Here is a 27,500-nt window from a genome sequence, read left to right on the forward strand (position 1 = left end):
ATTTTAGTCATATATATACATATTCATATATATTTTGAATATTAATGTTTTTACATAAATATACTAATTTATATATTATATGTATATATATATATATATATATTATATAGATATAATAATATATAAAATTATTTATATATTTTATATATATACCCCAACACACACAAATACCCCTTTTGGTTTTTAATTATTAAAATATATTTTATATATATATATAATATATATATTAAAATAAAATTTTATAAAAATTTTTTATTTATTTATTTATATATAATTACATCCCACAAAAATACTTATATATATGTATAATAATATTATTAATAAAATTAAAATTTTATATTTTTATAATATATATTTAATTTTATATATAAAAATATGTAAAATGTATACCCCTATATATACATATTATCATTTTATATATATAATATTTTTATAATATATATAATATATTATATATATTTTATATTAAATATAAAAATACATTATATATACTACGCACATAAATATATTTTATTAAATTTTATATATATATTAAAATATATATTATATATATATTATTTTTATATATATACACACATATATCATATACATACTGTAAAAAAAAAAAAAAAAAAAAAAAAAAAAAAAAAAAAAAAAAAAATTATTTATAATTTTTAAAAAAAAATTTTAAAATTTTAATATTTTATATATTAATAATATATATAAAATATTAATCCTATACTACATAAAACCCTATAAAAACATTCATATACAAAACATACATTATATAATACATTATAAGCATAAAATATATATATAAAATATATATTATATATTATATATATTTTTTGTAATATATATAATATTTATTTATTTTCAAATTTTAAAAATTTCCCTGTGTATTTTGTGGTGCGTGCTTGCAAAATAATATATTTTATATATTTTAATATATTATAAAAATATATAAAATATATATATAAAAATATATTTTATTTTAAAATTTTATATGTGTGTGTTGTGTGTGGGGTTTTTGGGGTGTTTGTGGGGTTGTGTGTGTGGGGTGGGTGTTGGTGTAAATATATTTATTATTATAAATAATATATATATATATATATATTATATTATATTTATAATATATATATAATATATATATATATATAAATAAATATTTTTTTTGAAACAAATATATAAAATTATTTTATATATATAATTTTATATAATATATTATTTATTACATAATATACATATATATACATTTTTAAAATTCTATATATTTAAAATATTATTTTAAAAATTTTATTTTATATTATATATATTATATATATTATATTTATTATTTTTAAAATATATTTTAAATATATAGTTGTGTATATTATTTCACCCTAATATGTATATGTTTAAAATATCATTATTTTATATATATTTTATATATATATATTATAAGGGGTTTCCCTCTGTCGCAGCCCCTTTGCCCAGTTTGTTTATTAAACCCTCGAGGCGGACCGCTCCCGGAAAAATCTTAAATTTAAAGGGAACTCACAGACTTGCAGTTCACCCCTCCAACATTCACCACCAAAGAAAAAGAGGAATAAACCGCTTCCTTTCCTCACACCTTAATCCTAGAAGACCGAGGGCCCGGTGTTTCTGTATACAGAAAGCCTCCCCAAAAAAGAGTTTTCAACTTTATTTCTCTGCCCACAACAGTCAAACCAAAGAAGGGGCGTGGTTCGGTTTTTCCTCCGAGCGCTTAAAATCTGCACCCCGGGAGTTCCTGGGGAGGAAATGCAGCACGTCACACCCATTCCAACGTCTCCGTTACCCTGGGCGCCTTCCCTCACCCACCCCCCAAAGAAAAGGGAAAAAAGATCTAAACCAGATCGGGAGGGGACCCCACAGAAAGGACACAAATTATCATTCCCCCCATTCACCGGGCAAAACACCTAGGGGCCCCGGGTTTGGAAACACAATAAAAGGTAAGACCACCTCGGGCAAAAAGATCGAGACATCGTCGGGGAAAAAGAATTAGACCACAACGACCTCGCAGCCGGGGTTTTATACTCCTTTTGGGGTGGCTGCATATGGTATAATAGGTGATAAAGGAAAGGGTGGCCCCCAAATGAAAAAAACCCGAAATGACCAGCACCGCGGGGGGGCCCCTCCGACGACACACAAAGGGTTCAAAACCCACAACAAACCTTAAACCACTGCAGCGGGGAGCCCAAACTACCAAAGGTCGTCGCACACCTGACGCCCGTGACCTGCCCGCCTACATTTGTATATATCCCTTTTTTTTTTAGCTCTGGGTTTTAAATATGCCCGGGCCCTTTCAGCATTTCCCTGTTTTTTTCCTTGACTTCCCTTCGTTTTTTTCTCCTTGCATATATATGTGTGTGTGTGTATAAAATATATATATATTTAATATAAAAATTATATTTTAATATATATTATATATAATATAAAATATATATATTTTATAAATTATATGTATATTTTGTTATATAATTTTTAAAATATTGTATTATATGAATATAAATATTTTTAATATATTATATATAAAATATATTTTTTACATCTATATTTTCTTTTTTCTATATATCTATCTATCTATCAATCTAGCATATAAAATAAAAATATATATATATATATATATATATATTAAATACATATATTATGAAATATTTACATAAAATGTAATAAAATGAATTAAAAAAAAAAAAAAAAAAAAAAAAAAAAAATATTATCTATATAATTATATATATATTTTATTAAAATTATATATATATATATATATTTTTATAAAATATATAAAAAGTGTGTGTGTGTTTTGGGGTGTTTTGTGTGTGTCCCATATAAATGATAAAAATGAAAATATATTTTATATATAAATTAAAAATTTATATATATATATTATAAAATATTTTTAATATATAATATTTTATAAAATATTTATTATATATAACAGTCCTTGTTTTTGCTCGTATTTCCGTCCCCCGGAATTTCAAAAGGGGCCCAAACCCCCACCGAGGGGGAAAAAGTGCGACATAATCATTCTCGGCAGCGGAAAGAAAAAATTCTCGTCCTTTCCCTTCGCGTTCTTTTTGCGTTTCGTTTGGCCCCGCAATCGGTCCGTTTTTAAGAACGTTTTGACGTCACAGCGGGACCACTTTTTGCATCTCATCCCGCCTTTTGGGCATTTTGGCCATAAAAAAATCTGTGGTGTTTGATAAATTTAAAAACCGGGCCCATGGTTTTCAGGGCTCGGGGAGAGGTGCTACAAGCTTCTTTCTAAAACCCGGGGGAGGGCACCCCCCCGTCCCGTTGATAAGGGGGGCACGGGGGTTTCCTTCTTTGTGGGATTTTATGGGCCCCCGGATCATCAAACCCACCTTTTAAAATTTTCTATCCCCGACAATTTCGCAAAAACTTCCCCCTTTTCCGAACATTTTAGATCCTCCTAGGTTTCTCTATTAAAATCTAGGACCTTTCCCGCGCGTTTTCCCGGCCTCACTTTCCGTAAAAAATTTCGTCCCGAGAGCAGTATTTTCCCTTTTTTTGACATAATCGGTATAAATTTTATTGTTTTACTTTCAATCTGTTCACATGAATTCCACACCCACATATACAAAAAATACAAAATAGGGTTTCATATATACATCATACATATATATATAATAAAATATATATAAAATATATATTTTTAAAAAAATTATATAAAATTTTTATGTATAATAATATATATATATTATATTATAATTTTATTATATATTTCACACCCCCAAAACACACACATTTTATTTTATATATATATATAAAATTATTATATATATATAATTTTATATATATATATATTATATTATATATATATAAATATTACAACCCCCAAAAAACACACACACAATAATAAATAAAACATTTTAATAATATCGATTTTAAAATAATATATAACAATTTTACACTTTTATTTTAAAATATATACATAGATAAATACTGTATATGTTAAAATACACATATATATATATATATATATATATATTTTTATAATTTAAAACATTACAACAATATGTAAATTACATATTTTTTATACAAAATTTTATATATACATTTACATTCATATATATTTTTAAACATAAAAAAACATATAAAATAATATATAAATTTAATATATTTTCATTATTTTATATTATATACATATAAAAAATATTTTTTTACATATACAAATACATATATTTATATACATATATTATATACATATATATTATATATCTACATATAATTTTATACATATTCTACCCAAAATATATATCAAAACACCCACACACACAAAATTTTCTCTCTTCATCACTCACTCCCCACTCTCACTCGTCTTCCCCTATCTCTCTCTCTCACACCCACACCCCTGTATATACATTGCGCTCATTGTAAAATTTTTTTTTGCGTATGCGTGATGGGTTTCCGATTGGGGATTCATCGTGATTTGAAAAAAAACAAGGAAAACCAACGAAGGGGTTTTGGGCCCTCCATCTGGTCGCCGCGCAAGTGCAGTGGGACCCCGGAATCAAAACCCAAATGGTTTTTCTTCCCTTTGCAGGCTCCGAACCCCTCCCCTAGGGCCGGGCCCGGGGGGGTCGGAGGGAGATGTGGGGGTGCTGCCGCCGGGGGCGCTGACCCCAACCCCTGGGTGATTTTTTGGTAAGGCGGGGGGGAACCCAGGCGGCGATTGTAACATTATCATTATTTTTTTTTTTGGGATCATTATTATTTTATGTTTTTTTTTTTTTGTTATTCCTCCCTTTTTCCCCTCTTTCTTTCTTTTTTTTTTTTGTTCATTTGTCACGTCTCTCCTCTCTCTCCCTTCCTCTTTCCCCCGCTCCTTTTTTCCCCACTTTCCTTTTTCCCCTATTTCTATTCAGTCTTTATTTCCCCTTTTTTTCCCCTCTTCCATTTTTTGCTCCTCATCCTTCCCCATTCTTTTTATTTTTCCCCTTTCCCTTTTCATTTTTTCTCTTCCTTTAAACCCCCTGACCCAAATTTTTTTCCCCCCTCACTTTCCCCCCATTTTCCCTTTTTTTGTTGTTATATTTTTAATCCTTTTTATCTAACCCCCATCCCTTAAACACAAACCCAAATTTCCTTGAAATTTGCATTTTTTCATTCATTTTTTTGGCGATTTTTTTAAAGAATTTTGCTAAATACTGCCCCTACTCCCGCGCTTTAAAGAGAAAAAAATTGTTTTCGTGGCATTATTTTGCACATTGATGGCACGATGAGACTGCTCGCTTCACAGCCGGTGGTGCTTGCTAAATTTGGGTGTAGCTCCTGTATTTGTGCTTTTTGAACGTCATTTTTGTCCCCGGTAAAGCGCGGGGCTTTCTCTTAGTTGCCCTTTTTTTGAATTTCCAAGACCGATATTTGTTCCCCAGATAAATTTGGAAAAATAAATGCCTAATGATTTGTGTTGTGTGTTGTGTATGGTTTTGTGGTGGGTTTTTTAAAAAAAGGAGGGGGAGGAGAAGGAGAGAAAAGGAAAAGCAGGTATGGGGAAAGGGGAAAAAGAGAGAAATAGGGGAAAGGGGGGGAAGAGGGAAAAGAGAAAAAGGGAGGGAAAGGAAAAGAAAGGGGGGAAGAAAAGATAAAGGGGGGAATGAGAAAGAGGGAGAAAAGAGGAGAGGGGGGAAGAAAAAAGGGGAAAGAGGAAGAAAAGAAAGGGGAAAGAGAGAGAAGGTGAAAGAGAGGAGGGGAGAGAGAGAGAAGAGAGAGGAGTCTTTCCCTTTTTTTCTCTTTTTCCTTTTCCCCTCTTTTCTCTCTCAATAAAACGTTTTATAGTGTCAAAACATGCCCAATTTTCAAAGGGGCCCCCCCCCTTTCCTCCCCTTTTTCCCCTTCTTCCTTCTTTTTTCCTTTTTTCTTTTCTTTTCCCTTTCCCTTTTTCCCCCGCTTTCCCCCTTCCTTTCCCCGTTCTCCCTTTTTAACCTCCCCTTTAGTTCTCCTCCCGGGCCCCCTTTCCCTTTTTTCCCCCCCCGTTTTATTTCATATCCCTTTTTTTCCTTTCTCTTTTTCATTTTCCCCTTTTCTCTCCCCCTTTTTCCCCCTTCCTCCATCCTTTTCTAAATTTTCTCCGCCTCACCCCTTCTTTCTTCCATTCCTCCCTCTCCCCCTCCCTTTTTCTTTTTCCCCCTCTCTTTTTCCCTTTTTTCGGTAACTTTAAAAATTTTTCCCCCTTCAAATTCGGGCCCCCCCCCTCCCTATTCTTCTTTTTCCTCCGGGTATCCCCCCTTGCCCCTTTCTCCTATCCTTTAAATTTTCCTCTCTTCTCCTCTCTCTCTTCTCCTCCCTTTTTTCCTGTCTTTTGGGTCCCCTCTTTTCCCCTCTTTCCGTTACCCTTTCCCCTTCCTTTCTCCTCTCTCTTCTCTCTCCCCCCCCCTCCTTCTCTCTTTTCTTCTCCCCTCTCTCTCCGTCCTTCCCTTTTCTCTCCCCCCCCTCTTTCCCCCTCCCTCCCTCCCTCCCTTTCCCCCCCCCCTCCCTCCCTCCCTAATATGGGAGGGAGGGAGGGAGGGGGATCCAGTTCCCTTTTTTCAACTCTTTTTCTTCTCTCTTTTTTTTCGTCTCATTTTCTTTTAAATTTTCCCCTTTCTCTCTGTTTTTTTCCCCTATTTCGGCTCTCTTTTCCCCCTTTACATCTATTATTTTTCCCCCCTTTCGCTTCCTTTTTTTTTCGTTTTTATCTTCTTCCCCTTTTTTTTCTCCCCTTTTTTAACTCCTTTCCTTTTTCCCCTTTTCTTTTTCTCCCCCTTTTTCTCTAAATACCTTTTTTTTTCCCCTTTCCCCTTCCTTCCCCTTTTTTCCTTTTTTCTTTTCTTTCCCTTTTTTCAATTCTCTTTCTTCCCCTTTCCCTCCTTTCTCCTTTCTCTTACTCCCTTTTTCCCCTTTACTCTTTCCTCTCTCTTTCCCTTTTTTTCCCTTCCTCTTTCCTTTGTCTTTTTTTTTTTCCCTTCGCTCTTTCTTTCCTTTTCGCTCTTTTTTCCTTCGCTCCCCTTTCCCCCCTTACTCTTTCCTCCTTCGCTCTTTTCCCCTTCTTCTTTTTTTCCCTTCTCTCTTTCCTCTGTCTCCTTTTCCTCCTTTTCACTATTTTTTTTCCCCTTTTTCTCTTTCCTATGTTTTTCCCTTTTTCCCTATCGCTTTTAACATCGCTATTTCCCTCTTTCCTTTTTCCTCCCTTACTCTTTCCCCCTTTTGGGTTTTTTTTTCCTCCCCTTTGCTCTTTCCCCCATTCACTTTTTTCCTCCTTTTTTCTTTTTTTCCCCCTGTCTCTTTTTTCCCCCTTCACTCTTTTCCCCTCTTCGTTTTTCCTCCTTTCGCTCCTTCCTCCTTCCCCTTTTTTCCTCTTACTGCTTTCCCCCAATGGCTCTTTCCCTCTCTCCCTTTTTCCTCCTTTGCTCTTTCTTCCCCCCATTCTCTCCTCCCCTTTCGCTCCTTTTTCCCCTTTTTGGGGGTCTTCCCTGTCTCCTTTTGTCCCTTCACTCTTCCCTCTGTCTCCTTTTTCCCCCTTAGCCCTTTTTATCTGTCCCTTTTCCTCCTTTTTCTCTTTCCCCCTTTTGTTTTTTTCCCCCCTTTGCCCTTTCCTCCTTTTTCTCTTTCCTCCTTTCGCCTCTTTCCTCCCTTTATCTTTTTCCCCTCTCTCTTTGTCCTCCCTTCTCCTTTCCCTCTTTTTCCCCCCATCGCTTTTCCTCCTTTTGTTCTTTTATCCCTTCCCTCTTTTTCCCCCATTTGCCTCTTTTCCCCTGTCTCATTTTTTTCCTTTACTCTTTTTTCCCCCCTTTGCTCTTTTTTCCATTTTCCTTTTCTTCCTTCGCTTTTTTTTCCTTTTTCTCTTTCCCCCCCTTTGCTCTTTCCCCTGTCCCCCTTTTCCTCCCTTTTACTCTTTACTATCTGTTTCTCTTTCCCCTTTCCCCCTTTTTTCCTTTTTTTCCCTTTCCCCCCTTCCCTCTTTCCTCTTCTTTTTTTCTTCCCCTTTTCTCTTTCCTCTGCCTCTTTTTTTCCCCATTTTGCTCTTTCCCCCCTTCCCCTATTTCCTCTTTTTTTCTTTTTTTTTCCCCCCTTCGCCTTTCCCCTGTTTTTTCCCCCCTTGTCCTTTTCCCCCTTTGCTCTTTTCTCTGTCTTCTTTTTTTCCCCTTTTCTCCCTTTTTCTTTTTCCTCCTCTTTCCCCCTTTCCTCTCTTTTCTTTTTCCTCCTTTGTTTTTTTCAACCCCCTTTTTTTTCCTCCCTTTTCACTTTCCCCTGCCTCCTTTTCCTCCTTTTTTTTCTCTTTCCCCTATCTTCTTTCCTCCTTTTTTCTCTTTCCTCCCCTTTTTTTTTTTTCCTCCCTTTTGCTCTTTTTCCCCCTTTTGCTCTTTCCCCCTGTCTTCTTTTTCCCCCCTTTGCTCTTTACTCTTCTCCTTTTTTCCCCCTTTTAAACCCTTTCCCCCCTGTCCCTTTTTCCCTTTATTTGTTCTTCCCCTTTCACTCTTTCCTCCTTTTTTCTCTTTCCCTTTGCTCTTTCCTCCTTTTTTTCTTTTCCCCTTTCTCCTTTTTTCCCCCCTTCTCACTGATAGTCTTTTCTTTTTCCCTTAATTTCTTTTTTATTCCTTTCCCCTTCCCTTTATTTTTTTTTTTTTTATTTTTTTTTTTTATTTTTTTTTTTTTACTTCATTTATTTTCATTTTCCCCTTCTCCTTTTTCTTGGGCCCCACCTTTTTTTTCATTTTTCCCTCCCTTTTTTTTCCCCTTTTTATTCCCCTTACTCCATTTCCATCCTCACCTTCCCCTCCTTTTTCCCCCCTCCTTCCCCCCCCATCAAAACCCACGCTTAATACAAACTTCTTCCCCCCAGACTGGACCCCCCCCCCCTTGGGGTGCCTTTTTGGGGGGCCCTAAGGCAGTGGTGGACGTCCTCGTGGGGGGGGGGAGCGAAACCCCAACGCCAAAGAAAAGCACGGTAATGGGGACGGGATCGACGTTTCTTTTTTTACTGTCATTATTACTATATTGTTTATATCTTCTTAATCAGGGATTTTTTTGTAAACCCCTTTTTGTTAAAGTTTATAATAAATTAAAAACAACAAATTTATTTTAAAAACTATAAATTATTATTGTTTTTTTTAATGGTTTTTATTCGTAATCCCCATTCATTGAGTTTTCCCAAATAAATTTTTTTTTATTTTTATTATTATTATTATCATTTTTATTATCATTATTTCATTATTTCGATCATCCCTTTTCTATTATTTATTGTTGTTTTTTTATTTTTGTTAATATTTTAAATTAAATTTTTATTATTTTTTCATTATTATTATTATTATTAATTATTTATTAATTTTTATTTTATTATTATCAAATTAATTTTTTCTATAAATTTTTTTATATCATTATTGCATTAACTCTAATTTTTATTATCCTTAAGAAAAACTATTGTTTTAAAAAAAAAAACATTTAAATTTTTTTTTTTCTTTTGGGGATTTTGGGGGAAAATCCCCGAGAGGAAACATTTTCCCCGATAAAATTGGGCTAATTGGCACCCCCCTTTTTCTTTCCCCCTCCCTTCGCTCTTTTCCCCTATTTTCTTTTTTTCCCTTTGTTTTTTTCCTCTGTCTCTTTTTTCCTCCCTTCCCTCTTTCTCCTTTTGGGTCCTTCCTCCCTTTTGCTCTTTCCCCCTTTTTTCCTTTTCCCCCCCTTTGCTCTTTCCCTTTTGTTTTCTTTTTCCCCTTAGTTTTTTCCTCTACTTCTTTTTTTCCTTCACCCCTTTTTCCCCTATCTCTTTCTCCTCCTTCGCCCCTTTCCTCCCTTTTTCTTTTTTTTTGTCTTTTTTTCCTCCCTTGCTCTTTCCTCTTCACTTTTTTCTCCATTCTTTCTTTTCTCCCCTTTCACTCTTTCCCCCCTTTGCTCTTTTTTTTCCTTTTTGCTCTTTCCTCTGTCTCCTTTTCCTCCTTTCACTATTTTCTCCTTTTGCTCTTTCCTATGTTTCCTTTTGCTCCTATCGCTCTATACATCGCTATTCCCTCTTTCTCCTTTTCCTCCCTTAGCTCTTTCCTCTGTATCTTTTTCCTCCCTTCGCTCTTTCCTCCATTCACTTTTTCCTCCTTTTGCTTTTTCCTCTGTCTCTTTTTCCTCACTTCACTCTTTCCTCTCTTCGTTCTTTCCTCCTTTCGCTCCTTCCTCTTTCCGCTCTTTCCTCTGTCTCCTTTCGTCCCTTCACTCTTCCCTCTGTCTCCTTTTCCTCCCTTAGCCCTTTCATCTGTCTCCTTTTCCTCCTTTCGCTCTTTCCTCCTTTTGCTCTTTCCTCCTTTCGCCCTTTCCTCCTTTTGCTCTTTCCTCCTTTCGCTCTTTCCTCCCTTTGCCTTTCCTCTCTCCTTTCCTCTACTCTTTCTTCTTTTCTCTTCCCTCCTTTTTTCCTCCTTTCCTTCCTCCCTTCCTCTTTCCTCTTTTCTTTTTCCCTTTCGCTCTTTCCTCTTCTTTTCCTCCTTTGCTCTTTCCTCCCTTTGCTCTCTTTCTTTTTCCTCCCTTTTGCTCTTTCCTCTTCACTTTTTCCTCCTTTCCTTTCCCTTTTGCTTTTTCCTCCTTTTGTCTTTCCCCCTTCCCTTTTTCCTCCTTTGCTCTTTCCTCCTTTCACTCTTTCCTCCTTTTGCTCTTCCTTCGCTCTTTCCTCCTTTTGTTCTTTCCTCTTTCTCCTTTTCCTCCTTCTCACTGATAGTCTCTCTTTATCCCTTAATTTCTTTTCATTCTTCCCTCTTCCTTTATTTTTTTTTATTATTATTTTTTTATTTTATTTATCTTTTTTTTTTTACTTCATTTATTTTCATTTTCCCCTTCTCCTTTATCTTGGCCCTACCTTTTTTTTCATTCTTCCCTCATTTTTTTTTCCCCTTTCATTCCCATTACTCTCATTTCCATCCTCACCTTCCCCTCCATTTCCACCCTCCTTCCCCTCACCCATCAACACGACGCTTAATACAAGCTTCTTCCTCCCTCAGACTGGACCCCCCTCCACTTGGCTGCCTTTGGGGGCCATAAGGCAGTGGTGGACGTCCTCGTGGCGGGGGGGAGCGACCCCAACGCCAGAGACAGCGACGGTAAGGCGACGGGATCGACGTTTCTTTTATTGCTGTCATTATTATCTATATTGTTATTATCTTCTTAATCAGTATTATTTTGTATCGGTTTCGTTAAAGTTTATAATAATTATAACAACAAAGTGATTTTAATAACTATAACATTATTATTGTTATTATTAATGGTTATATTACAGTAATCACCATTCCTTGAGTTCCACAACTAATTAATTTTTATTATTATTATTATTATTATCATTATTATTATCATTATTATTATTATTATTATTATTATTATTATTATTATCATTATTATTCTATAATTATTATTATATTATTATTGTATTATACTCTAATTCTTATGATCCTTAGAGAAACAACCAATTGTTTTAAAAATTAGCATTTCATTTTTTTCTTTCTTTTGGCGATTTGTGGAACATCTCGAGAGGAAACATTGTCTCGATAAAATGGACTAATTGGCACTCCTTTTGCTCCTTCCTCCCTTCGCTCTTTCCTCTATTTTCTTTCCTCCCTTTGCTCTTTCCTCTGTCTCTTTCTCCTCCCTTCCCTCTTTCTCCTTTTGCTCCTTCCTCCCTTCGCTCTTTCCTCCCTTTGCTCTTTTCTCCCTTCGCTCTTTCCTCTATCTACTTTCCTCCTTTTGCTCTTTCCTCTTTCTCTTTTTCCTCTTCCTCACTGATAGTCTCTCTTTATTCCTTCATTTCTTTTCATTCTTCCCTCTTCCTTCATTTTTTATTTATTTATTACTCCTTTATTTATTTATTTTTTTACTGCTTTTATTTTTATTTTCACCTCTTCCTTTATCTTGGCTCTTCCTTTTTTTTTCATTCTTCCCTCATCCCTTATCTTTTTTTTTCTTTTCGTTTCATTTCCATTACTCTCATTCCCATCCTCACCTTCCCCTCCATTTCCACCCTCCTTCCCCTCACCCACCAACACGACGCTTAACACAAGCTTCTTCCTCCCTCAGAACGGACCCCCCTGCACTTGGCTGCCTCTCGGGGCCATAAGGCAGTGGTGGACGTCCTCGTGGCGGGGGGCGGCGACCCCAACGCCAGAAGTAGGAGCGGTAAGGCGACGGGATCGACCTTTGTTTTATTACTGTCATTGTTATCTATATTGTTATTATCTTTTTAATCAGTATTATTTTGTATCGTTTTCATTAAAGTTTATAATAATTATAACAACAAAGTGATTATATTAACTATAACATTATTATTTATGGTTATATTACAGTAACCACTATTCCTTGAGTTCCACAACTAAATAAATTTGTTTTATTATCATTATTATTATTATTATATTATATTATTATTATTATTATCATTATTATTATTATTATTATTATTATTATTATTATTATCACGATCATCTTTACTATTATTATTATTGCTGCTGTTAGTCTTGTTATTATTATTATTATTATCATTATACTATAATAATTATTATATTATATTATACTATATTATATTATATTATATTATATTCTTATGATCCTTAGAGAAACAACCAATTGTTTTAAAAATGAGCATTTCATTATTTTCTTTCATTTGGCGATTTGTGGAAGGATAAGTCCGATATGCGAAGCTTAGCCTCGCCCGGGCTATGAGGGGAGCCCGGCCTGTGTCGACGAATGCCGACACAGGCCAGAGAGTGAGCGATAGTAAGAGGAACGTGTGTCAGATGGTGCTGACTCGGCTGAACCTAGTCCTTACCCGCCGTGGTGCCCAGCCACAGCAGTAACCTCCGGGCGACAATTGCAACTTCTCGCGCCTGGGCGGGTGCGAACCGCCAACCCCTCGGATGAGAGGCCGACACGTTACCACTGTACTAGCCCGGAGGCTGATTTGTGGAACGTCTCGAGAGGAAATATTGTCTCGGGAAAATGGACTAATTGGCACCCTCCCCCAAACTCCCGCGTTATTTGTGAGGAGAAAAGGTGGTTTGCATGGAAGTATTTTGCATAGTGATGGCACCTTGTGACTGCTCTGTTCACATTGGGTGGTGTTGATGCTAATTCGTGGTGTGAGCTCCAGTATTCTGCTTATGAACGTCATTTAGTTAATTTCCCCGATCCGATGTTTATGAAATTTGCTAACGAGATATTTAGGACATAATTGCCTAATGATTTGTGCGTGCGGGCGTGTGCGCGTGCGTGTGTGAGAAGAAGAGAGGAGAGGAGGAGAAGGAGAGGGAGAGAGGAGAAGAATAGGAAGAGAGGGAAAGAGAACAGGAGGAGGAAGAGAGAGGGAGAGAGAGTTGAGAAAGAAAGATTGAGAGAGAGAGTAAGAGGAACAAGAGAATGGGCAGATAGAAGGAGGGAAAAGAGAGTAAGAAAGGAGAGAGGAGCAGAAGACAGATGGCCGAGGAGGAAGAGAGGAGAGGAGGAGGAGGATGAGAGTGAGAGAGAAGAGGAGGAAGAGAGAGAGAAGAGGAGGAAGAGAGAGAGAGAGAGAAAGAGAGGGAGAGAGAAGAGGAGGAAGAGAGGGAGAGAGAAGAGGAGAAGAGAGGGAGAGAGAAGAGGAAAGAGAGGAAGAGAAGAGGAGGAAGAGAGAGAGAAGAGAGAAAGAAAGGAGAGAAGAGGAGGGAGAGAGAGAGGAGAGGAGAGAGAAGAGGAGGAGAGTGAGGGAGAGAGAAGAGGAGGAGAGTGAGGGAGAGAGAAGAGGAGGAGAGTGAGGGAGAGAGAAGAGAGGAAGAGGAGGAGAAGAGGGGAAGAGAGGAGAGAGAGGAGGAAGAGAGGAGAAGAGGAGGAGGAGGAGATAGATAGATATAGAGATAGATAAATAGAGAGAGAGAGAGAGAGAGAGGGAGAGAGGAATAGAGTAGAGAAGGAGGTGAGGGAAAAAGGAGAGGAGGAATTGGAAGGGAAGGAGGAGAGGAGGAGTAAAAGAGAGAGAGAGAGTGAGCGATAGAGAGTGGAGGAGGAGGAGGAGGAAGAAGAGAGTTGGAAGACAAAATGTGAGGTCTTCTCCCCTCTCTCTTCATTCTCCTTCCCTCTTTTTCTTTTTTTTTCTCTCTTTCTTTTCTCCTCTTCATTCTCTCTTCTTCCCTTACTCTCTTCTTTTCTTTCACCCTCCTCTCTTCCTTATTTATTTCTCTCCCTCTCTTTCCAGTCTATTTGTGTTTCTTTCTTTTCCTCTCCTTTACCTCTCTTTTTTTTCAATAACGCCGTCGATAGTGTTAAATCATGCTACTTACAGGGTCCTTCCTCTTTCTTTTCTCTCTTTTTTTCTTCTTCTCCGTTCTCTTTCTATCCTCCCTTCAGTTCTACTCTCCTGTCCCTCTCTCCCTCCTTTCCGTAGTTACTTTCATATTCTTCTTTTCCTTTCTCTCTTCTTTTTATTCTCTCTCTCTTCGTCCTCTTCCTCCATCCTTTTCTAATTCTCTTCACCTCTATCCCCTTCTTTCTTCCCTTCCTCCCTCTCTCCTATTTCTCTTCTTCCCTTTCTCTCTTCCTCTTCCTTTCGCTAACTTTATAGTTCTCTCTTCACTTTCCCATTCCTGCCCCTCCTATTTTTCTTTTTCCCTCCGTCTATCAGCCTTGCCTCTTTCTCTCCCTCCCTTCATTTGCCTCTCTTCTCCTCTCTCTCTCCTCCTCCTCTTCTTCCTTGTCTTCGCTCTCTCTTTTTCCTCTCTTCCATTCCCCTTTCTCCCGGTCCTTTCCTCCTCTCTCTCTCTTCCTCTCTCCCTCCCTCTCTCCCCCTTCTCTCTCTCCCTCCCTCTCTCTCTCTCACTCTCTCCCTCCCTCCCCCTCTCTCACTCTCTCCCTCCCTCCCCCTCATTCTCTCTCTCTCCTCTCCCTCTCCCTCTCCCTCCCTTTCCCTCCCCCTCCCGCCCTATTCTTTAAGTTTACCAAAAGTATGTGGCGCCCCTCGACACTTGAGCCGTCCCTCGCAAGGGTATATTTTTGTGTGTGTGTGTTGTGTGTGTGTGTTTGTGTGTGTGTGTGCGTGTGGATGTTAAAATCAGTCCTTCTATTGTTTATGGATGGCCTTACTAAAGAATTTTGTGTGTATTGCTTTTATATTATTTTATTGTAATTACATATCAATTTCATAATTCTATAATTATAAATGTTTGATTTTTTATTTAACCTTGGGCGGTCCGGTGAAACAAAGAAGTATGAAGGCTTTTAATGATTTCTTTCAACCTTCGTAAAGAACGAGTGGCTGAGGCGACTGGCTTTGTTGCACCGATGACATAGAAAGGCTGCCAGATAGTCAGTCAGTCATTAGCCTCTGCATTTCGACTCTCTTTTATGCTCAGTTTTATTTGATAAATGCATTTTTTTCACAAAACGGCACCCAACCATATTGGTTCTGCCAGTTTCCATTTCATGACGAGTAAGATTTGTGGTCTGACTGTTATTATTTTTATTCACGATTGTTTTTGTTTTACTACTATTTCTATTTTCACTGTTATGATGATGATAATAATAATAATAATTATTATTATATTATTATTATTATTATTATTATTATTATTATCATCATCATTATCATTATCATTATTATTATCATGATGATCTTCATCATCATCATCTTCATCACCTTCCCTTTCCTCTGTCTTCTTTCCTCCCTTCGCTCTTTCTCTGTCTTCTTTTCCTCCCTTTGCTCTTTCCTCTATCTTCTTTCCTCCTTTCCCTCTTTCCTCCCTTTGTTCTCTCCTCCTTTTCCTTTTTTCTCCCTTCACTTTTTCTCCTGTCGCTCATTCCTCCATTCGTTCCTTCCTCCTTTCACTCTTTCCTCCTTTTGCTCTTTCTTCCCTTCGCTCTTTCCTCTGTCTATTTTCCTCCTTTCGTTCTTTCCTCTTTCTCCCTTTTCTCCTTCTCACTGATATTCTCTCTTTATCCCGTCATTTCTTTTCATTTTTCCCTCTTCCTTTCTTTTTATTCTTCCCTCTTCCTCTATCTTTTCCTTTTTGTCATTCTTCCCTCTTCCTTTATATTTGTTTTCTCTTCCTTTCATCCCCATTACCCTCTTTCCTATCCTCATTCCCATCCTCACCTTCACCTCCATTTCCACCCTCCTTCCCCTCACCCATGAACACAACGCTTAATACAAGCTTCTCCCTCCCTCAGACGGGACCCCCCTGCACGAGGCTGCCTCTGGGGGCCATAAGGCAGTGGTGGACGTCCTCGTGGCGGGGGGGAGCGACCCCAACGCCAGAGACTGGAGAGGTAAGGCGACGGGATCGACCTTTGTTTTATTACTGTCATTATTATCTATATTGTTATTATCTTTTTAATCTGTATTAATTTGTATAATTTTCATTAAAGTTTATGATGATTATATCAACAAAGTAATTATATTAACTATAACATTATTATTGCTATTATCAATGGTTATATTACAGTAATCACCATTCCTTGAGTTCCACAACAAATTAAATTTGCTTTATTATCATTATATTATTATTATTATTATTATTATTATTATTATTATTATTATTATTATTATTATTATTATTATTATTATTACGATCATCTTTACTATTATTATTGTTGTTGTTGGTCTTGTTAATATTATTATTAATATTATTACCATTATACTATAATAATTATTATAATATTATTATTATATTATACTATAATTCTTATGATCCTTAGAGAAACAACCTGTTCACTGGCGGTGGTATTCATGCTAATTAGTGGTGTCTGTGGTCTGAAATTGTGGTGTGGTGTCTGTGGTCTGAATATTCATGCTAATTAGTGGTGTGACATAGCACAGCACAGACCACTTTTTTCATTGTTTATGGACGTTATTTTTTCTCTCAGTAAATGCGCGGGATTTTATAGGGAGTTGCCATTTCGTGAATTTCCCAGGGCCAATGTCTGTTCCCGAGATATTTAGGACATAATAGGCAAGTGATTTGTGTGTGTGTGTGTGTGTGTGTGTGTGTGTGTGTGTGTGTGTGTGTGTGTGTGTGTGTGTGTGTGTGTGTGTGTGTAGAGGGAGAGAAAGGGAAACTCTAGGTTAGTTTTTCTACTTCTTGCCAAAGTCCCCCCCCCCTCTCTCTCTCTCTCTCTCTCTCTCTCTCTCTCTCTCTCCCTCTCTCTCTCTCCCTCTCTCTCTCTCCCTCTCTCTCTCTCCCTCTCTCTCTCTCCTCTCTTCCTCTCTCTCCCTCTCTCTCTCTCCCTCTCTCTCTCTCCCTCTCTCTCTTCCCTCTCTCTCTCTCCCTCTCTCTCTCTCCCCCTCCCTCCCTCCCTCTCTCCCTCTCTCTTCCTCTCTCTTCTCTCTCTTCCTCTCTCTCCTCTCTCTCCTCTCTCCCTCTCTCTCCCTCACTCTCCTCTCTCTCCCTCTCTCTCCCTCTCTCTCTTTCCTTCTCTTTCCTTTTCCTTCTCTTTCCCTTTCCCTTTCTTTCTCCCCCTCTCACCCTCTCTCTCTCTCTTTCATCTCTATCTTTCCCTCTCTCACCCTGTAAGGATATGTTATATCAGATCTTATATTTTTTTGTAGATATCCTTAGGTTCTGACCGCTCTCTGTATACACAGGAATATATATATACGAGTATGGTTGAGAAGATTGGGATTCAAAGAAAAATTATATAAACCTTTAACCATTTTATTTTTCCGATCAGCATATCTAGTTAAACCATACATAAAAATAAGAAAAATACAGTTAACATTGCATTTACAGTTTCCTTTTTTTTTCTTACACTTTACAGTCACGTTACTAGTCCACTTCACTACACTTTACTTCTTCACTTCCTTATTTGCTCTTATCCGATCTTCTACGCGACCGTTGACTTCAATGTCCCAGCCACTGATACGATGTTGCAAGGCACCAACTCATGTGTCTGCCACCGCCTTTAGGGGTAGTCAGTTTACAGATGACAGGAAATGTTGCTATTGCTGCTATTGCTACTGTGACCTCTCACAAACGCCACCAGTTCAGCTATCCAGGTCCTTTTTCCTTTCAACCTCCTCGTCACCTCTTACGCGCGCTCATCACACCTCGTACATACATACGCACACACATACAAACAACCACAAGCAGGTCGTCAATGCTTAAAAGTGTGGTTGTGTGCTTGACAAATACCCCCTTGATCATTTAAGAAATTGTTAATTTCTTAAAATTCCTACTTGACACAAACACAGCTTATGCTCTTAAAATTTACATCCATCTTAAAGTCTGCTCAAACAATCTGCACCTACGTTCTCGCGACCCGAAATGTTCTTTACGGTGTAAATGAATTGCTGCATGTACATAGACCATCGCATCAACCTTCCATTTAAGTGATTCGCCGTGTTTAGATATTTCAGAGGCTGATGATCCGATTCTATCACGAAAGCTTTACCGTACAAATACTGATAAAATTTACTTACGGCCCATACTACCGCTAAACACTCTTTCTCGATTACCGAATAATTTCTCTCGGCTCGCTTTAATTTCTTACTTGCGTAAAGTACCGGCCAACGCTTCCCATCCTTATATTGCATGAGCACCGCACCTAATCCCACTTCTGAAGCGTCAACTTGCAACACAAAGTCCTTAGACATGTCAGGGAGTTTAAGAATAGGATGAGTGCTTAATGCCTCTTTCAGCTTTTCAAACGCATCTTGGTGACAAATTTCCCATCTTACGTTATTAGGCTGAGATTTTTTAATTAGTTCATAAAGAGGCGCGGCAATTGTGGCATAGTCTGGTATATATTGTCGGTAATACCCTGTCAAACCAAGAAAAGATCTGATTTGCTTTTTAGTTCTCGGAATAGCCATATCCATTATCTTGTTTACCTTATTCGCGGTTGTTTGCGTCACTCCACCCCCCACATCGCTTCCTAAGTACTCTATAGTAAAATACCCAATCTCAGTTTTCGACGGGCGAGCAGTGAGCGATGCATTTGCCAGAATGTTAAGAACTTTTATCAAAGTTTTAATGTGTTCCTCCCATCCTTTCGTGTGAATTAACAAATCATCGACGAACATCTCTACGTTAGCGGCATCGTTAAACAATTTCCTCATCATGCGGTTGAACGTCGCGCTTGTATTAACTAACCCGAAAGGTACAACTTTAAACTGCATCAATCCTTTGCTCGTCTGGAATGCGGTGATAGGCTTACTTTGTTCATCTATGGGGATTTGCCAATACCCGCGGGAAAGATCGATCTTTGTGAAATATTTACTACCGCTAATACGAGTCATTATCAAATCCTGATCTGGCATGGGTTCCGAGTCAAATACTGTCAGTTTATTTATCTTGCGACTGTCTAAACAAACGCGATCACTCCCATCCTTTTTCTTTACTGCAATTAGCGGGTTCGAGTAAGGCGAGGTTGAAGGCTCTATTACGCCTAGCTCGAGCATCCGACTTACTTCAGCGTCGATATTCCGTTGCAGTGCATAAGGAATAGGATATTGTTTAGTATTTACAGGTCTATTACTAGTCAAATTAATTGTGTGCGCAATGACATCCGTTCTTCCCGGGACATCCGTGAATACCGCACTAAACTTCGACAACGCGTTCGCCACATCGCGCTTCTGTTCCGCGCTCAATTCCTCATTTACTCTTACGTTACTCGCGTCTTCCTCCTGTACATAGCTTGGGACTGTAATTAATTCGCCACCCTCGTCGTGATCTTCGCTAACTACTGCCACACAAGCAAGGACTGAATCATCTTCATTCTCTTGTTCACTACTCTCATCAACGTTACTCTTACCACCGATTACGCCACGCATTACATGAACATCACATGTTGCATTGCTGCGTTCCACATCTTTACTACGCTTACTGTCGCCTTCTTTGACGAACCGCTCATGATAACGCTTGATCATGTTGATATGGTACTTACGTTCTGTACCATTTACATCCAACACGTAGTTATATCTGTTGGCCTTCTTAACGACCTCGAATGGTCCTTGCCACTGCAAAAGGAGTTTATTATGACTAGTGGGAAGTAGGAGTAACATTTTACCTCCGACATTCACCTCCCTCTCGCGCGCATGCTTGTCATAATAGTACTGGTAACTATCTCCAGCTTTTTCCAATTCCTCCTGCGCTAATTTACACGTCTCTTGCAACCTTTCCCTCAGATTAATCACGTACTCGTATGTGGTCCGCGTGTCGTCCTCGATTGCCTCTCGATCGCCCTCCCACAGCTCGCGTAACAAGGCGAGTGGCCCGCGCACTGAATGGCCGTAGACAAGTTCAAACGGTGAAAACTTCGTGCTTGCTTGCGGAACTTCGCGATACGAAAATAGAAGCGGATCTATAAATCGTGGCCACATTTTCGGTTGCTCTTGGCACATACGCTTCAACATCTTTTTTAAAACGCCATTGAACCTTTCAACCAGACCATTACTCATCGCATGGTACGGTGTGGTTGTTAGACTGCTTATAGACAGCAAACGATTAAATTCCTTCATCATATCTGATGTAAACTGGCTACCCCTGTCCGACGTTACTTCTTTCGGGATACCAACACGACTGAAAACCGAAAGTAAAGCTTCTGCAACTGTGCACGTGTCAATATTTTTCAAAGCGATCGCTTCCGGGTAACGCGTCGCGTAATCAACAATTGTAAGAATATACCGCGATCCATCATTCGCCCGAGGCTCTATCGGACCTACTATATCCACGGCGACTCGTTGAAAAGGCTCCTGAATAAGCGGCACTCTCCCCATCTTGACTCTGCTGACACGTCCCTTGTCGACCGTGCGTTGACATACGTCACATGACCTGCAATACCGTGCTATCTCTACGCACATTCCCGCCAGAAAAGTTGCTTGAATCCGCGCTGTGGTCTTTTTTATCCCGAGATGCCCTCCCATGAGAGAGTCGTGGGCCAGCCCGATCACCGCGTCCCGAAACGACTCCGGCACCACCAACTGCTCAGTCACCTGCTGCACCTTTTGAACGCGCCGGTATAACGCGCCGCGCTTCACCACGAAACTGTGCGACTCACCCTCGGACTTACCACTGAATACTTTCTTAGACTCTGCATGCTCACGAATTTTATCAAGAGTTTTATCTTCCCTTTGCAGTTTACCTATGTCTTTGTTTCGTAGATTTTTTAAAACATCTCTTACTTTAAGTTTTGACTGACCTCGAACACACTTTTCTTCCTCTTTCTTCTGCAATCTTGTCGTCACCGCACTCACCTGCACATTCATTCCTCCATCAGTCGATCCCTCAATCGCCCCGATCACCAACTCATATATAGGATCTGGCAGACAAGCAGCTAATGAATTACCAGTAAAGAACGGAGTATCGACATAGATAAAAGCCTCTGGATACTTAAACACCATATTATTGGCCATCCTTATGTCAACCATACTACCCGTGAACTTGCTTCTAGGCACCAAACTATCTTTCACTAGCACTGTCGTACATCCAGGATCACGAAACACGTCAACTCTCACACCTTCCACTTTACCTCTTGCAATCATCAACTTATCACCATGATTAGCCATTGCCGCTTTTTCAACATTCGATTTGATTATCTTACAATCTTTGTACTTTGATCCTCCGAACCTGTTATAGCAATCCTTGGCAAGGTGATTACCTCGTCCACACACGAAACAAGCACGCGCTCCGCCTTTCATCCTTTCCTCGCCCCTATTCACTCCTGACGTAGAGCTGCTACTTGCACTCTCACTTCCATGACCTGTCGCGTTCCTCTCATGACCCTCTCTATCTTTCCTACCATAATTTACATGCGCTTCCATATACAATTCTGCAAATTTTATCATCTCATTAAATGTTTTAAAATCATGCTCCTTTAAGAATAGCACCATGCTTTTATCGCACGTATTCAAGAATTGTTCAGTGAGCATAAGATCAAATACATCAACATAGGTTTGTTCACAACCTGCAAGTTCGACCCATCTTGTTAAATTGTTCTTTAGTCTGTTGGCAAATTGCGAAGCGGTTTCATTTTTATGGAATTTCGAATTACGGAATCTTAGCCTATAGCCCTCGGCCGTGCATTGGAAACACCTGAGCAGCGCTTCTTTCACTCGCTCGAAGTCGCGCGCTTCCACTGGCGAGAGATGCTGATACGTCTCGAGCGCTTTCCCTTGCAACAAGGAGGCTAAGCTGACCGCCCAAACGTCTCGGTTCCATCCGGCGCTTGTTGCTAGTCTTTCGAACCGGAGTATATACGCGTCTATACTGTCATTAGCCTCATTGAACACAGGCAGTTTCGGAAGTGCTGGTTTAAAAACATCAGCTTTTACTTCATACGTCTCACTCTCGTCACTTTGCACTCGTAATCTTAGTCTTTCTAGTTCAAGTTCTTTCATTCTAGTTTCCATTTGCAATTCCACTTTTCTAGCTTCTCTTTCCTTCGCTCTTTCTTCACGCTCTAATTCGAACCTTTCACGCTCTTTGCTTTGCTCTTCTCTTACGAATTCTTGCAAGTTTTCTCCCGTTAACCCTAGTTCTTTTCCGAACTTCATCAATTCACTTAGCGAAGTCATAATTATAAACTTTAATTATGAACCCAATACGTCATCAACCAAACGAATATATATATTAGAACGGTCCCTGTTCGGGCGCCAATTTGTAAGGATATGTTATATCAGATCTTATATTTTTTTTGTAGATATCCTTAGGTTCTGACCGCTCTCTGTATACACAGGAATATATATATACGAGTATGGTTGAGAAGATTGGGATTCAAAGAAAAATTATATATACCTTTAACCATTTTATTTTTCCGATCAGCATATCTAGTTAAACCATACATAAAAATAAGAAAAATACAGTTAACATTGCATTTACAGTTTCCTTTTTTTTTCTTACACTTTACAGTCACGTTACTAGTCCACTTCACTGCACTTTACTTCTTCACTTCCTTATTTGCTCTTATCCGATCTTCTACGCGACCGTTGACTTCAATGTCCCAGCCACTGATACGATGTTGCAAGGCACCAACTCATGTGTCTGCCACACATTCACCGCCTTTAGGGGTAGTCAGTTTACAGATGACAGGAAATGTTGCTATTGCTGCTATTGCTACTGTGACCTCTCACAAACGCCACCAGTTCAGCTATCCAGGTCCTTTTTCCTTTCAACCTCCTCGTCACCTCTTACGCGCGCTCATCACACCTCGTACATACATACGCACACACATACAAACAACCACAAGCAGGTCGTCAATGCTTAAAGGTGTGGTTGTGTGCTTGACACACCCTCTCCCTTCCTCCCTCCCTCCCTCCCTCCGTCCGTCCGTCTCCGTCTATCTATCTCTTCCTCTCTCCCTTTTCCTTCCCCACATTTATAGGGAAGCAGAGGCAAAGAGATGAGGAACATGAGAGAGAGGGAACAAGCAAGAGGAGGAGGAGAAAACATTGAAAGAGAGGAGATAGGGGGAGAGAGAGAGAGAGAGAGAGAGAGAGAGGGGGTGGAGGAGAGGAGAGGAGAGAGAGGGGGAGGGGGAGGGAGGAGAGAGGAGAGAGAGAGAGAGAGATGGGGTGGAGGGAGGAAGAGAGAGGGGGAGAGAGGAGAGAGAGAGAGAGAGAGGGGAGGGAGGGAGGGAGAGGAGAGAGAGAGAGAAAGAGAGAGGAGGGGTGGGAGGGAGGGAGGGAGAGAGAGAGAGAGAGTCATCATATAACCATCCTTGACTTCGATTCCTGAACTGCGATTTTTAAGCTTTAATATATTCTTCACTTTGTCGTGCATGAGCTGTGCATTCCTTCGAAAGATTAACTCTTATTCATATTCTTATTATTGTTCATTTCTTATTGAATTATTAGATTAGATTATTGAATTCGTAAATGAGCTTATTAACCTGTTAAACGATTAGATGATATTATTTATTTAAATCAAATTCTTATGTTTAAATTCTTCGCATTCCTTATCAAAACATGTTTCTTTTGCGTCTGTGCACTTCCTCCTCCTCAGCTCATCTTTTTCTTTGTTTTCGCTCAGTCTTTTTTTTTGTTCCAATTTATCTAAAATTCCTGTTGTTCTCCGTTTCTGTTTAGATGTTTTTGACTTCATAGGTGTGGTTTCTTAAGCAGATTCTCTGATTATTTCATTCGTTTCCAAGAAGCATTCAGATTTTCCTTTTCCTGAAACAGTCCACTTCTTATTCTTTTCTTATTCTTTAGCTTTTTCTTATTCTTACTTTATTCTTACCAGTGTTGCTGTGTTAATTTTTATAATCACATGATTGTCATTATTTTAGGGTATGAATAACATTATTATCGTCCATGTGATTACCATCAAAGTTTTTCTTAATATTGTTATCAATAGTAATTGTTCCATCTGCCATATAGTTTCATCTTCATTATGTTGGTATTTTTAATGTTGCAGTTTTTTTTAATGTCAATGGATTTCATTTCATATCAATGGATTTTCCTTGTACATCTGCATTCAATTATTACTATTACATTTAGTTTTATTATTCATGGCTTACCATTATTCATTTTTTTGCTATTATTATTATTTTTTTTTATAATATTACTATTATCATAAGCATTTTCATCGAAGTTTCTCATGATATTAATGTCAGTAGAGTAATTGCTCAAGGCATCATATCTATTTTAATATCTATCTTGTTATAATTATTATTACAATTTATTTATGCCAATTTGATTCATTTCCTGTGAACTTTTTACGTTATTACGTTATTTTTACGTTATGCATTATTATTAACATTATGTATTAACATTATTTGTTATTAACATAATTTATTTATTTATTATTTATTAACATTATTATCAACATTATCTTCGCTTTTGCTGTTCTTATTATTATTATCAATATGTTAATAGTAGTAGTATTTCCATTATTATCATTATCATTATTATTGTCATTGATATTTGGTTATCCTTATTACTATAATTCTCACTATTATTATTATTATTATTATTATTATTATTTTATTATTATTGTTGTTATTATTATTACTATTATTATTATTAATATTATCATTATTATTATTACCATCCTTTTTTCATTATTATATCATCACTATTGTTGCTATTATTATTATTTTGTTGTTACTTTTATTATTTTCCTTTTCATTTATATCATTTTTATAAATGTCAATATTATCTGTTATTAGTATTATTATTATCATTATTATTGCTTATTATTATAATCCATATCATTTTTACTACTACTACTACAACTAATATTATTGCTCTTACTATTGTTAATCGTATTATCATTATTAGTGTTAATTTTTTTCTATTATTATCATTATCATCATTGTTGCTCTTCCCTTTGCCATTCTTCTTGTAATTGCTCCTGTTTTTTCTTTTTCTTTTTTTCTTTTTTATTGTCATTTACACTATTATCGTCATTAACATTAACATCATGATCACACGAAATGACCTTTTCGTTGGGCGGAGCTTTGTCAGCGAAGGCACTGATCGCCTCCTCAACTCGGACGTCTTTCAGGCAGAACGGCGATGCACGTGGCAGCCTGGCAGGGTCACTGGGGGGCGCTGGAAGCTCTTGCGGCGAGCGGGGCCGACGTGGACCCCATCGACGATGCGGGCAACACGCCTCTCCACGACGCAGCTTCAAGCCGACAGCTTCTCGCGGTGGGCGTCCTGACTGGTCTCGGGGTATCCACCAGGCAGAAGAATAAGGGCGGGGAGACCCCTCAGGACCTGTTGGGGAAACCTTCCGCTGATGAACTCCTCTCCATGGTAATGACAGCCGGCAATCAGATTGATACGGACCAGGGTTGGGCACCATGGTCGTTGGCTACAATTACTGTTGTTTATTAATCGAAGAATTAAATCTCTTTTTTTTCTTCTGCTTTTTCTTTTTTTTAATACATTGAATTTAGACAACTAAACTAAACCGACTTACTTTTCAGGCGAAGCATTGTGCTACGTCTGCGGCCGTGGCGAAAAGGAGGGAGATGCAGGTTAGTTCTTATTTTCCCCAAAGTTCCAGTTATGTGTGTAGATGCGGAGCACTCGAAGAAATGCAAGAATGGAAAAACTGAAATCATGTTGTGTAGAGTAAGATGAACCTGAGAGAGGATCTCTCTGATCTGCTTCTCGACTTCAATTCCCGCTTTATTCAGCGAGTCTTAATGAGCCGATGATCGTCTGGTTCTGCTTCCGCTGCGGCGCCAAATCAGTTCCCTCGACGTATTCCTGAGACCGTTTTCCCTTGCAGGACAAATTCGAGGAGCAGCAGAAGGAGATGAAGAGAAAGTACGACTCGAAGGAGGCGGAGGCAGCCAACCTGCAGAAGAAAATCGGAAAGATCAATAAGGAAAGGAAAAAAGAAATCAAATTACTGCAGGTACGTGCAAGAGACAGAGAAGGGAGAGAAATGATAGTGGAAAAGATAAATAAGTGTTTTATTCCAATGTTAAGCCTATTCCTGGTGTGACGGGCTGTTTGTTTCATTTTGTTTCTAAATGACCCCCGTGTGCAAGGAATGGCCGGGGTTGCCATCCACTGGTGGTGTGGGGAACAACGCGGGTCAGCAAGAGTGCCAACGAGATCACTGCCACTGCACCACACAGAAAGGTGATCGTGATAGGGAAGCCAGAGAGAACATGGGAGGGGGAGCTACGTAGAAAGATATGAAAAGACTCTCCTTAGACTGTTTTCCCTTGCAGGACAAACTCGAGGAGCAGCAGAAGGAGATGAAGAAGTATGACTCGAAGGAGGCGGAGGCAGCCAACCTGCAGAAAGAAAACACAGAGCTCAAGAAGGACCTTCACGAAAAGGAAAAGGAAATCAAATTAATCCAGGTATGTGTAAGAGACACAGAGAGGGAAAGAAGAGAATGACATAAGCAGATGCAAATCAAGTGCTCGATTCTGTTCGCATCATCCTAATCAAGTTGACCGCTTCAGAACCAGGTGAAGCAAGTGCAATTGCATCAGCGAAGGTGTGAGAGTGAGGCGAGGGATCATGAAGCCGAGAAGGAAGGCCTCAAAGAGCAAATTGCAGATCTCCAGGAATGCAATGCAACTTTACAGGTGAGTTGTCGACTGTGTGATGAAATACTTGCAGTTATACTTCGTTATATGTACGTGGATAATATGTTAAAAGATGCATGTATGTACCTTCTTAAGTTGGTACCATAGAGACATATGTAGCGCGAGTGTAGGTTTATGTATTGTAAATGGCCAGACAGATCGAAGTGAATAAACACAGGAAAACACTCGAGAGAGAGCAAGACAGAGGCAGACAGAAAGGGATAAATAAACAGATAGAGTAAGTGAGGGAGGGAGGAAGAGAAAGATACAGAGAGGTGATAGAAAGAGACAGAGGCAGAGAGAGACAGTGTGATATAGAAAAAAACAGAAAGATGCGTCTATATAGAGGTGAATAGAAAGCGAGATAGAGACAGAAGGGGATAGATAAACAGAAAAAAATGAGGGATAGGGTGTTAGACACATATAGACACTCAGAGGCGGATAAATAAATGTATAGATGAACAGAATGACAGATAGAGAGAGAGAGGATAAAGAGGGGAACAGAGATGAAAGAA

At 38.4% G+C, this 27,500-nt stretch overlaps 3 protein-coding genes and 1 long non-coding RNA gene across 4 annotated transcripts in view; 3 read left to right on the plus strand and 1 right to left on the minus strand.

The window, feature by feature from the left end:
- The first annotated feature begins 2,111 nt into the window (after window positions 1-2,111).
- Window positions 2,112-16,937, plus strand: LOC119573498 (ankyrin repeat and SOCS box protein 10-like). Its single transcript, XM_037920715.1, has 5 exons — window positions 2,112-2,253; window positions 10,983-11,081; window positions 12,049-12,147; window positions 16,159-16,257; window positions 16,855-16,937. Exons 1-5 carry the CDS (start codon window positions 2,112-2,114, stop codon window positions 16,935-16,937), a joined length of 522 nt encoding a protein of 173 aa, XP_037776643.1.
- A 1,268-nt stretch (window positions 16,938-18,205) lies between these two features.
- LOC119573499 lies at window positions 18,206-22,501 on the minus strand. Its single transcript, XM_037920716.1, has one exon. It carries the CDS (start codon window positions 22,499-22,501, stop codon window positions 18,206-18,208), a length of 4,296 nt encoding a protein of 1,431 aa, XP_037776644.1.
- A 2,943-nt stretch (window positions 22,502-25,444) lies between these two features.
- Window positions 25,445-26,793, plus strand: LOC119573500. The gene is made up of 4 exons (XM_037920717.1): window positions 25,445-25,737; window positions 25,861-26,008; window positions 26,169-26,297; window positions 26,620-26,793. Exons 1-4 carry the CDS (start codon window positions 25,445-25,447, stop codon window positions 26,791-26,793), a joined length of 744 nt encoding a protein of 247 aa, XP_037776645.1.
- Window positions 26,794-26,871: 78 nt separating this feature from the next.
- The window catches only part of LOC119573141, a 997-nt gene continuing 368 nt past the window's right edge, over window positions 26,872-27,500 (plus strand). The window contains exon 1 of the long non-coding RNA XR_005228770.1: window positions 26,872-26,985. This is a non-coding gene — a long non-coding RNA (uncharacterized LOC119573141). The remainder of the gene's footprint in view (window positions 26,986-27,500) is intronic.

The sequence above is a fragment of the Penaeus monodon genome, chromosome 5, assembly GCF_015228065.2.
Source record: "Penaeus monodon isolate SGIC_2016 chromosome 5, NSTDA_Pmon_1, whole genome shotgun sequence".
Taxonomy (NCBI): domain Eukaryota; kingdom Metazoa; phylum Arthropoda; class Malacostraca; order Decapoda; family Penaeidae; genus Penaeus; species Penaeus monodon.